The sequence below is a fragment of the Neoarius graeffei genome, chromosome 5, assembly GCF_027579695.1.
Source record: "Neoarius graeffei isolate fNeoGra1 chromosome 5, fNeoGra1.pri, whole genome shotgun sequence".
Taxonomy (NCBI): domain Eukaryota; kingdom Metazoa; phylum Chordata; class Actinopteri; order Siluriformes; family Ariidae; genus Neoarius; species Neoarius graeffei.
Genome location: NC_083573.1, coordinates 5,099,319 through 5,111,983, shown reverse-complemented (window position 1 = coordinate 5,111,983; position 12,665 = coordinate 5,099,319). Strand labels below are relative to the sequence as shown.

The following is a 12,665-nucleotide window of genomic DNA, read 5'->3' as shown; positions in this document are numbered from 1 at the left end:
CGTTCACATCTAGCCTCCAATGACCCAAGCACCAACAGGATGACCGAGAGGGTCAATGATCCATGTGACCTCAACGACTCTCCTTAGGTTTGCTTTTGGTCCACGAGAGGATAAATACCTGGAACTCCCCACCAGTCAGACAGAACTGAAGAAGCCTTTCGGATGAGAGATGAAACGTCTTCAAGAATTTCAAGCAAGTCCAGTTGCCTTCTTTCGCACCTATGGTTTACTATGACCTGGATGACTGAGAACCTTCACAGACATGCAACATGGTGGAATAAGTTTTTTCAACTCATTAATAAATTGGTCCTATTGACACACAGTTGGGTGTGAATGCACTGAAATGTCAAAATGACCAGTTAATGAGTGAGTAGCTTAAATAATGACGTATCTTGAAATCATGAGTATTTTTCCTAAAAATAACGGCATCTTAAAATGAGACATTCAGTTGAAAAAATGAGAACGCGATAGAACACCTTGAGCTGGAGTTAAGTAAAAAAAAAAAAAACTCAAGTCAAAGTAATGCCATTAAGTTAAATAAAGATAACTCAAAATAAGTTATTCGCTTCAAATAAGAATTTATATTGAAATGACCAAATACTAAGTTGAAATAACGAGATATAAACTCAAAGTATCCACATCTGGAATCATGTTATTCAGTTAAAAATATTGAGAATTCAATATCATGGCAACTTTGAGTTGGAGTTAAGTCAAAATAAGATTAAGTCATAAGATATTAAGTTGAAATCATGAGAACTCGATAAACACCGTTTAGCTGTAACATTAAACCACCTGCCAAATGTTGTGTAGGTCCCGTTTGTGCTGCCAAAACCGCTCTGACCCAATGAGGCATGGACTCCCCAAGACCTCTGAAGGTGTGCTGTGGTATCTGACACCAAGACATTAGGAGCAGATCCTTTTATACCACCTTTCCACCAACATGAACGAGGTGCTAGTTCGGAGCTGATTCAACTTTCAAGCCTAATAAAAACTGGTTTTCATTTTTCTGCCTTTCCTTTTGGTTTCATCAGACTAGCTGTGTTGGGGGGGCTTGTTTGGTTTTTTTAATAGCAGTCACAAAAATTTTAGTTGGTCTTGTTGGTCACAATAATCCCAGCCCATGACGTAAGCGGATCTTGATTCTCAGCCCACTTGTACCCCTTGATCACCAGGGAATGTGTTCCGTTGTGGTTTGGCCACCAAATTTTGAACCATTCAGAGCATTTTGACCAAAAAGAAATACAGTATGTTCAGCACCTAAAAAGTTGGTTCCCAGCTGGAACCAAAATATCACTGGTTTTTTGAACGTGAATCATAATGACATCACTGGGTGTGTCATTATTTTGGAGAAGAAGCTGAGTGCAGCAATGAAGAATGCAAAGGAAAAGGATACATTTTCAGAAAAATTGGACTGAAAACATTCAGCTGCAATAACAGAACAAAAACTCGCAGGTAATCTATGCTGTCTGCCATCTTGCTGCTACTGTTTCATTGCGAATTGTGCAACGCCCTCCATTCATGACGCATCCTTGATTACAGTGGTTCTGCTCAAAACTGATGAAAACCCAGGCTGATTCGCTCACTGGCACCAAGGTTAAAAGAATCCTGAACGGAACCACTTCAAGAACCCGTTTCCTGTTGGTCAAAAAGCGGTCAAAGAGTCGTTGCTGCTCTGGAGCCGGTTTTCCTGGCCGAGAGCCAGTTCTTTGGCTGTCAAAACCCGAAGAGCTGGTTTGAGATTAGACCACGGCTCCGAACCATCCCTGAAACTGCCTTGGTGGAAAAGGGGTCCGAGTCCTGTAAATTGTGAGGTGGGACCGTCATGGATCAGACTTGTTTGTCCAGCACATCCCACGGCTTGAGATCAGAGGCCAAGTCAACAACTTGAACTCTGTCACATTCCTCAAACCATTCCTGAACAACTTTTTGCACTGTGGCAAGATGCGTTGTCCTGCTGAAAAAGGCCACTGCCATTTGGGAAATATTGTTGCCATGAAGGAATGTACTTGGCCTGCAACAATCTTTAGGTAGGTGCTACATATCAAAGTAACATCCACATGAAGGCCAGGACTCAAGGTTTCCTCGCACAACGTTACTCAGAGCATCACACTGCCTCTGCCGGCTTGCCATCTTCCCATTGTACATCCTGGTGCCATCTCTTCCTCAGGTACGAGACACTTGCACCTGTATGTTCACACGATATAAAAAAAAAGTGATTCATCAGATCAGGCCCCCTTCTTCCACTGCTCCATGGTTCAGTTCTGATTTTCAAGTGCCCATTTTAAGTGCTTTCAGTGGTGTACAGGGGTCAGCATGGGCACTCTGACCAGCTGGCAGCTACGCAGCTGTGTGTTCTGACACCTTTTTATCATCTCCAGCAATAACTCTTTCTGTAATTTGTGCTCCAGTAGCTTTTCTGTGGAATCGGACCAGACGGACTAGCTTTTACTCCCCACAATCATCGAGTCTTGGGTGCCCATGACACTGTCACCAGTCGCCCTTCCTTGGATCACTTTCGGGAGGGACTCACCACTGCAAACCAGGAACATCCAACAAGACCTGCTGTTTTGGAGATGCTCAGACCCAGTCATCTAGCCATCACAATTTGGCCCTTGTCAAAGTCACTCAGATCCTTACGCTTGCCCATTTTTCCTGCTTCCAACACATATATAAACTTTCAGAACTGACTGTTCTTTCTTGCTGCCTCATATGTCCCACCCTTTGACAGGTGCCACTGGAATGAAATAATGTTCTTCACTTGACCTGTCAGAGGTCATCATGTTATGGCTCATCAGTGGAAAGGTCTTGATAAGGAGATGAGCTGAAATAGTGAGTTATTAAGTTTGAATAATGAGTTATTAAGTTGACTTTTTTTCACAAGATGTCGTTCAGGGTGAAGACAGGAATGCTTTTTCTTTTTTTTTTTTAAGGGTTCTCGATGCTTTATTGTTTTAATTCATCAGATAGGTTGTTTGTGAAGAACGTTTAAGCTTTCCACATGTTTCCCAGTGTAATGCAGGTTCTCAGGTAAGTCTTGTCCTGCTCCTGGGCTTAGAATTGTAAGATGGCGGAGATGGTGACCTGCTCAGGGACAGGTTTATTTTGGACATGAGGCAGAGCCCAAGTGATATGAGCACGTCAGCCATTTGTCAGGCTGCAGAGAAGAGAGAATGAGTGAGTGTGTCAGGGTGGTGGAGGGGAAAAAATAACGTCGTACTCGTTTTCCAACACCACATTCCACTTGTTCTGAACACACTCGCCTCCTTCACCACCTCCCTCACCAGTCCTACGTGCGAGCGGATTCACCACTTTCCAAACCTTGTTTATTTGTGCTTTTTTTTTTCTTTCTCAGAGAGTCTCGCTTGGATATCTCTGGACTTCATGACACATCTCGGACACTCCTGAGGAACGGTAAGACGTGAGATATTTTCACGATTCTCATGCTGGGGAAAAACTTGAACCCAACATTTTCTGCTTCATGTCGTCATGGTACGTGCCTTTGAGTCTTCTTCAGATGAAGTCTGCAACTCAAACTTGTCTGAACTCAAGTTTGTGGTGTTGAGTGTGTTGGTACAGTGAGCAGGAAATTGCTGTATTCTCTTTTTGTTGAAATAACAGAAATGTGAAGTTGAGGTTGAATTAGCTCTTGTTCTCCTGAGTATCCTATCAAGCAGCTGATTGCACGCCACTTCTACAAATGGCAATAAGGAGAGACGCACACGGACAGCTGAGGCTATTTTCAGACATGAGCTCTAGAGTTAACACCACAAATGTCTCTCACACACACACACACACACACAATGATTCTTATTATTATTGGCATTGTTCAGTAAGTTATGACTTATTTTCTTAGGATTATAATGATTTACTTTTTTCAAAAGTGTCCAGTTAAAGGTGACAAACTTTATATTCAATTTAACATCACATATTGTCACATTTGACACCTTTTTTCTCCCTCTTTGGTGTTTTTTTTATCAAGAAATGTATGATTCAACAGATGATTCTTATTATGATCAAACTGTATTTGAAAATAGTCATCATTATCATTATTTTCAAAAGTGTGCAGTTAAGAATGACTAATTTGATATTGATTTTAACGCAATGTGTGGTCACAACTTTTCTGAGTGAGCTGATTTTATGGAGAGATTTTTTTTTTACTGTTAATTTAAGTTGAGTTATAGTCTCAACTCTCATTAAAGATGATTCATTTTACCTCGTTTAACTTTTTTGTGTTCAGTTTGTATTAACTAATTTCATGCAACCTGTCGTAAAATTTGTCTTACTTTTAACACGATGCATTTCTGGATTGTTGTTTTTTTTTTTTTTAATTAATAACAGTGGTCGTAGTTATGTGTATTGGATTTTTTTTTTAAAGGCAAATAATGATCAACGCATTTTGTAGACATAACAAATGTGTACTTTTATAACAGCCTTGAACCAGATGCAAAATTATTTGGTGTTATTTTTAAAGTTTTTTGTTTTTGTTTTTTCCCCCTCCACTCAGGGGCTGTGAAATATATACTTTATTTATTTTCACACAATATTGCACAAATGTAATTGTATTTATTCGTAAATTTGTGTACTTTTTTTAAGTGAAGTCTGACCTTGCATTTTATTTGAAATATGTGATATTTTTCTTCGAATTTTTTCATTATTCATGCAGTTCATAATTTTTCCCACTTTCTCACTCTTGAAAAAGTTCTTGATGTGAGTTGATACTTGCGTATTTAATTCATCTGTCTGCTGGGTTGGTGAACCTAATTTGTAGCCTGATGACATGTTCTAAAATTGGAGGTACTCATATGAACAAATAAGAGCTTGATGGAGTATATCCATAAGGATGTTCCTCATTTGTTGAAGTTCACGACCCGAGACAAGAAATTCCTGCAAGTAAAATAATTTGCAGTTGAAAAATCTCAGCTGTCTACAATGAGAATCTAATAATGAGAGTGAATTTGGATTATAATGTATTATTTTTGTTGCTTTTACTCTCATATTGTTGCTAGAACTTGGAAAGTAGAAACTAGAAAAATGCACACACGTGCTCCCCCCAAAACAAATAATAATAAAAAAAAAAAAAAACCTAATGTCCATTGTTGTGCCTGCAGGAACCAGTTATGGACGAGAATCTTTTTGGAGGAGCTCCTCGGTTCCTGACCCGGCCCAAAGCGTTTTCCCTCAGTGTGGGTCGGGATGCTACCCTCAGTTGCACCGTTGTGGGGACCCCTGTTCCTGCAGTCACCTGGGAAAAAGACAAATTGTGCATTTCCTCTGGAGGGCGCTTCAAAACCATCGAGGATGGGGATGTATATCGGCTCACCATCTACGACCTGATGCTGGAGGACAGCGGGCAGTACATGTGCCGCGCCAAGAATAATGTAGGTGAAGCTTATGCAGCTGTGACGCTGAAGGTGGGTCTTCCAGAAACAGTGATCGATCGAGCGCCGGTGTTCACGGTGAAGCCCGTCTCCGCTAGAGTGGGTTTGGGCGGTGATGTTATCTTCTTATGTCGTGTTGCAGCTCACCCCGCTCCCATATTTGACTGGGAGAAGGATGGACGTTATCTCGGGGAGACCAATCGCATCAAGATCACGTCAGACAGCGAGTCCAGCTCAGTGCGGATTCAGAGCGTCAGGTGTATGGACAGTGGCACTTACACCTGCCGGGTTCAGAACTCCATTGGTCGAGCGCAAGCTGCCGCCGCTCTGGTGGTAGACGCACAGGATGCACGACTTCTAAACACTGACAAAAGTACCTCCCTCCTGTCTCACCTGCAAAAGCGCAAAGAGGAGATGTCTAAGGATATTTCCCTTTTCCGCACCACTGATAGTTACTCCCTGTCCTCCTCATCCTCGTCTAATATCATGGAAGGGTTTAGCAAGTTGGGCCTTGCATCTGATCAGGAGCAACGAGTCTCAGCTTTGGCTGGCAAATTGCCCAAAGGCATCTTCACCCGAACCTGCATGGTGACCGAGGGCAAGCACGCTAAGCTCAGCTGCTTTGTCACAGGCCACCCCAAGCCCCAGATCATCTGGAGGAAGGACGGAGTGAACATCAGCGAGGGTCGGAGGCACATCATGTATGAGGACCAAGTAGAGAACTTCATTCTCAAAGTCCTGTACTGCAAGCAGAGTGATAATGGCCTGTACACCTGCAACGCCTCCAACTTAGCTGGACAAACCTACAGCGCTGTTCTGGTGATCGTGAAAGGTAAGCGAGGACAGATCAATACTATTTAAAGCTTTTTTCCGTTCCGATAACTAATTGAGTTTGACTTTCCCACTCTCACAGTTGGTATTTGGACTTGTAGATTTGGTTGCAGAAAAGCCAATTTACAGAAGGGGACAGGACGCAGGACGCGTATTTGTTTTGCGCTGACTATTTGTGAATTTGCAAATGTTAGTTTTGCGAGCCAGGAGAAAACAAAAGGGTTTGTTTTGTGGAAAAATTGGTGGTGGTTATGATCTTTTTAGTGGTAAAATTGTGGGGTTTTTTTTCCTCTTGTTGTTTTTAAAATTTGTGGAAAAATTTTATTATTTTGTGGGAGCTGGGAAAAATTCAGATTTTTTTTTAAAACCCCGTCTGCTTGCTAGGATTTTCTTTTTAGCAATGCCAGCACCAGGGCAGCACGGTGGTGTGGTTAGCACTGTTGCCTCACAACAAGAAGGTTCCGGGTTCGAACCCAGTGGCTGACGGGGGTCTTTCTGTGTGGAGTTTGCATATTCTTCCCGTGTATGTGTGGGTTTCCTCCGGGTGCTCCGGTTTTCCTCACAGTTCAAAGACGCATGGTTAGGTTAACACGAGGTGGCCTTGGGCTGAAGTGCCCTTGAGCAAGGCACTTCACCCCCAACTGCTCCCTGGGTGCTGTAGCATAGCTGCCCACTGCTCTGGGTATGTGTCTGTCCTCATTGCTAACTTGTGTGCGCGCATGCGTGTGTTCACTGCTTCAGATGGGTTAAACGCAGAGGACGAATTTCACCGTGCTTGAGTGTGCATTATAAAGGCTTCTTCTTTGTGTACAAATAAACCCGATTAATGCAGCTACAAATCACAGATTTATATTAATGTGTGTTCAAACACATTTATTGTTTCTGTCGTAACAACTTAGACATTTATTTTGCATTCGTGAAAGGAGTCTTCAGTGTCACACACAGCTTTACCTCTGACTGTTCCAGAGCACTGAGTTTTCAGACATGGACAAACTTTCAGGACGTGTTCAATAACAGTTGTAGCAAAATTATTGGCACCTACAAAGCCATGAAATGAACCATTGGAAATTTGTCAGGAAGCGGACTCATGTGTTTGTCTGTGGCCACATGACTACGGTGGACAAGTCTTGATTGAAATATTTCAAAATCCCAGTGCTCTTGATCATTGTAGCCCGTAATGTAATTAGTGACCTGCTTGGTGTTTTTTACTTTGTGCTTTTAATTGATCCCAAATCACCGAATGAATTGCAGTCCTTTGAATTGAGGGACAACTTTGTTGTCTGGTCATGAAAAATCATTTTTAATATTTGACTATTTATGTCCACTGAGTCGACGAAGCTTTTTTGTTAAAAATGGATCCGAGTCTGCTTCCTGCCATGAGAACTTCTGTAGCTGTTCCCTGAACAGTTTTGAGTTCATCTTTGGCAGAGATCTCTGAGCAGAGTCAGTGCAGAATCATAGGCCACCATCATTCTTTCGGACGGTGTCGCGTTGCGGCTATTTTTTGCACGTGTTGAGTTGTTCACACTTGTTGAGCATGGTCAGCGGAGTCTTGCTGTCAGATGCCAGTGCTTGAAAGAGTTTCTGAAGAAATGTTTTCTGCTGTTTGTTATTGCATTGAGTGAGTGCATATGATTAGATTTAAGTGACTACGATCAAGCAAATAAATTCAGCATATGTTTGGTGGCCAGCCAGTGGTGATAGCTGTTCTGCTGTTCCAGAAGTTTCGGTTTCGTATATTCAGGTATGATGCCGTGAGCACATTGGGAAGAACATTTAGTAAAGGTCACCGTAACTCACTCCTCAAGCAAATGCCAGCCGCACATCATGGCCAAAATCAGTACAACGTCAGTGATGATTCGGATTATTCCAGAGTATAAAATGCTTGATTACTGACATCACTGCTTTAAATTGATGATAAAACATGTGGAAGAAATATGATCTAGGGTTTTTTTGTTTTTTAAAGGAAGTAAGTTACTGTTATTGGTACTGTGGGAAGACATTTTGAAAAAAGTACAGAAAACCGATTGTCGGCAAATGTAAGTAATTCTGATTAGCAAGTAGTTCATAAACAGCAATGCTCATTTGAACACATTATTATTTCTGAAGTCACGGACAATTCACAGGGACTTGTACAGCAGATGCTCCATATCAGTGGTGTAGATATCGATATGAAGTTTTCTGGGCGGTGTAGTGTGTTAGGAATCACACGAGAGGAATATCCGTTTTGTTGGTTTTTAATGAACACACTCAACTCTAACACACATTTCCATCATGCTTGCCTCGCTATCCTCCTATTCTACTCTGTTCTCGCGTGTCTCTCTCACGAGATTTGTATTGAGAACACTACATCTTCCCTCTTTTTAATAATGAAGTTCCTAGAGGTAAACTTAAAAAAAACCAAATCATATCTACATCAATGTAGCTAGACTGTGTTGAAACTTAACTTGTATGACATCAGCACTGTGTGCTAAACCAATCTCATTTCAACATATTAACATAAGTGTTCTTTTCTTTTCCTAAATCAGAATGAAAAATAAACATCTGTTTTAAACAAAACTTAAAATAATTCACCCTTCCCTCCTTTTAAACAACAAAATCATTCTTTTTTTCTTTTTTTTTTTTTAGTAAAGTCAGAGTTCAGGTAGACATCACATAGTCCTTCTGCCATACAGGTGGGGACCTGACATGAGTCGACTTCACCGGTGCATCAGGTGACGGTACTGCTGTCATGGGTTCTGGCTCTATGATGGGGGGGAATGGGTGGGCATGGAAGTGGCGACCGGGACAGACTCGGCTGGTGTGAGGACTGGATCTGGGATGGAGGGGGTGCCAAGACTGACATCACCGTCGAACTTCTTCACATGAGCGGCATTTCTCATTTTGGGTGGGCTGTTGGGTTGTTGAACTATGACTGCATTTCCTTGTTTGCTGATGACTTCATATGGCTGTGATTTGAAGTTTGGGTCTAGCTTATTGGACTTGTGTAGATTCTTGCAAAGAACTGTGTCTCCTGGTTTTATTTCCTGATCCTTGGCTCCTCTTCTCTGATTAGCAGCAATGTTCCGCTTCAACTTGTGCAGAGCATCCTTGTCATGAATTTCCTCTGAAGCGGCGGCATGGGGTTCTTCATTGGCAGCTGGCATACCGGTGAAGCTGGGCAGTTTGTCACGGAGCTCTCTGTTCATCAACAGCTTTGCCGGGGACACTCCTGTGACTGCATGAGGAGTGGTCCGGTAGTGGAACAGAAAACTCTTCAGTGCAACCTTCCAGTCTTTCTTTTCAGTCTTGGCTATTTTCTCTGAGTTCAGAATTGTTCTGTTAAATCTTTCCACGTCTCCGTTGGACTGAGGCCAGTATGGTACTCCTTTCAGCTGCATGATGCCATGAACAGTGAGGTAATCATGGAACTCTCTGGATGCAAACGGTTGTCCATTATCACTTCTCAGATACTTGGGATAGCCATGAATTTGGAACATCATTTCCAGAGCATTAATCACATTTGTGGCATTTATGACTTTCATGTAGGCAACTTCAGGCCACCTGGAGTAATAGTCAATTACAGCAAGCAGGTAGTTACCTTCAGAGATGCTTAGTAGATCAACTGCCAGGTAAGTCCAGGGCTGGTCTGGCAATGGTGTACGCTCTAACTCTTCTGGTGGAGCGTTCTTGCCAATCACTTGACATGGATAGCACTGCTTTATTTTCTTTTCGACCATTTTGTCAATTTCCGGCCACCAGACTTTGGATCGCAGTCGATCAAGTGTGCATTTACCTAGAAGCATGAGGGCTTGTTTGCTGGCATATGGATACAGTTTTGTAGAGGCGGGTTGCAGACTAACTTCAGGTCTGGCCTTCTGTAACTTTTTAAAATCATGCACAGACAGCATGTTGTGGTGAGCACCAGAGTCTATCACCATGGATAAGGTGAAACCATTCAGGCGCAGATCTAAGGTGCCCTCTGCTTTAGATATCTTGAATAGGTAGAGATCTTCAGATTCAGTCCGCGAGTCATTGCTTTCTCCTTCTTCTACCCTATGTTGGCCCTTTTTATTTCGACCTTTGCTTTGCTTTGGATCATCCTTGCTGCGACCTGAGGCTTTGCCATGACCCTGTGAGCTCGGCATGTCTTCTTGGTTTGACTTGCATTTATCTTTGTGGAAGCAGAGATCATCAAAGTGACCCTTTTTGCCACAGTGGCTGCACTTGTGGTTCTTGGATCGGATGCATTCGCGACCTATGTGTCCTTGTGCACCACACTTGTAGCACTCAGACTGTGATGGTGCCTTGGGCTTTGGTTTGGGCCTTGTTCTGCCAGCGACATGGTTTGTATTGGCTGGAGAACTGAGAATTAGCGCCTTCTTGTGGTGGTATGAGCCAGTTACTTGGATAAGGTGATCCAGTGTGAGATTGTCTTCTCGATATAATTTGGCCTTTAACTCAGAATTTTTAATGTGCAGTAGTACTTTATCTCTCACATGGTTATCAGCTTCAGCAGCGAAGTTGCATGTTATAACTAGTACTTTGAGGTGAGTGATGAAGTTGTTTATTGTCTCACCAGCATTGGGCTCTGTTTCCCAGAATTTTGTACGGGCCTTTGGTATGTTCTCCTTTAATGCAAAGGTGTTGTCGAAGAGCCGGATGGCTACTTGATATACATCTACTGCAGGTCGCTGATCATTGCCGGGTTGGTGGGCTTTTTGCTCGTCCGTGAAATTTTTCCATATCTCACGCGCAGTCCTTCTCCCCCTGTTAGCAATAACACAGCTCTCTTTTGTGCAGCATTTACGACTCCTGAGGCTATGATGTATATTTCAAGCTCATTCCGCCACATTTCCCACCTTTGATGGAAAGTTTCAGGCTCGCCAACCGTGTCTAATGGTTTCAGTGGAGTGAGTCCACCAAGCGGGACAGCTTGAGCCGTTTTACTTTCGTTTTCAGACGTGGAGTGTTCGTTTAAAAGTTGGCTTCTAACAGGCTTCGTGAGCAGTAATTCTGGCATATGCACGCTCAATTTCGAGTATTAAACGTTTTGGTATCACACAAAAAACTTATTTCACTTCCCTGAAAGAATGGCGTCGAATTTTCCATTGAAGATCCTGAATTGTAGCTCCGACGTTCGTTGCTAATGTTGTTGCGAGGTCATGAATTGCAGATTTTTTTTTTCTGCTCTGGGTCTGTCGACAGCCGAGAGGGCTTTCTTTTCCGTCCTGCTATGCTGTCGGGCACATCCTCGTCGCCAGTTGTAGTGTGTTAGGAATCACACGAGAGGAATATCCGTTTAGTTGGTTTTTAATGAACATGCTCAACTCTAACACACATTTCCATCATGCTTGCCTCGCTATCCTCCTATTCTACTCTGTTCTCGCGTCTCTCTCGCGAGATTTGTATTATGAGAACACTACAGGCGGACATGTTGATTTTTCGTTCTTGTAAGGAGTTTCCAGCATCAGCATTTTGTAACAGTACTGTAGGTTTTCTGACAAGTCCTGACGACAGAGGAGTTTGTGTGTCACAGTTCCTCAGGAACAAGACAAGCCGAAGTGTTTTTTTAACACCTCTTGACAGTAAAAGAGTGGCTTACAGGAGCAGAACCCAGTGTGGTTTTCTACTGTTGTAACTCCTCCATCTCAAGGTTCAGGGTGGTGTTCATTTTGAGATGCTTTTCTGCTCACCATGGTTGTAAAGCGTGATCGAGTTACCATAGCCTTCCTGTCAGCTTGAACCAATCTTGCTGTTCTCCTCTGACCCTCTCTTATTAGCACCAGAGATCTGCTGCTTGCTTTATGCCCATGTTCAGCAGGGCATCATGATGGACTAGATTAGATACATCAGTCCCAACCGGCACACCGTTGAGGTCGGCGTGTCGAATAAATTGTACGCGGAGTTGAAAAATCATGGCATGTCTACACTCGTACCAGCACCACACAAATTGCCAGTTATTTAAATGGATGTCATAAAGGGTATTCACTGTACAAACGTACCCATCACAGGTTTTACACACACATCTTTTAGATTCCCTTTTCCTCCAGTTTGTTAATTCTGTTTTTGCTCTCCTAGAACCAGCAGTGGCGTTTAAGAAGAAGCTGCAGGACGTGGAGGTGAAGGAGAAGGAGATGGCCATGATGATGTGTGAGGTGCCCATGCCGAGTACCCAGACCTCCTGGTTCATGGAGGAGACTCGCCTGGAGCAGAGCCCAAAGTACCGCATGGAGCAAGAGGGCACGCTGCGTCGCCTCACCATCAACAACGTCACGACCAACGATGACGCCGTTTACATCTGCGAAATGAAGGAAGGGAGTCGCACTGTAGCCGAGCTCACTGTTCTGGGTACAGTACTAGGATTTCTCTTTAAATTTAATTCGGTACTTGAGGCTGCGTGGCAGATCAGAGAAAATATTAATGCCGCTTCGTTATGCCACGCCATCACTGACTGACTGTTTTTCAATAAGAGCA

General features: G+C 43.0%; 1 protein-coding gene across 5 annotated transcripts in view; it reads left to right on the top strand.

Annotated features, from left to right (window-relative positions):
• The first annotated feature begins 3,221 nt into the window (after positions 1–3,221).
• obscnb (obscurin, cytoskeletal calmodulin and titin-interacting RhoGEF b) overlaps positions 3,222–12,665 on the top strand; it is a 123,100-nt gene continuing 113,656 nt past the window's right edge. For all 5 annotated transcript variants that reach the window (XM_060921011.1, XM_060921008.1, XM_060921010.1 and 2 more), the window contains exons 1-3: positions 3,222–3,411; positions 5,109–6,210; positions 12,270–12,539. In XM_060921011.1, coding sequence (XP_060776994.1) covers positions 5,118–6,210; positions 12,270–12,539 — 1,363 coding nt within the window. In that variant the 5' untranslated portion in view covers positions 3,222–3,411; positions 5,109–5,117. The remainder of the gene's footprint in view (positions 3,412–5,108; positions 6,211–12,269; positions 12,540–12,665) is intronic.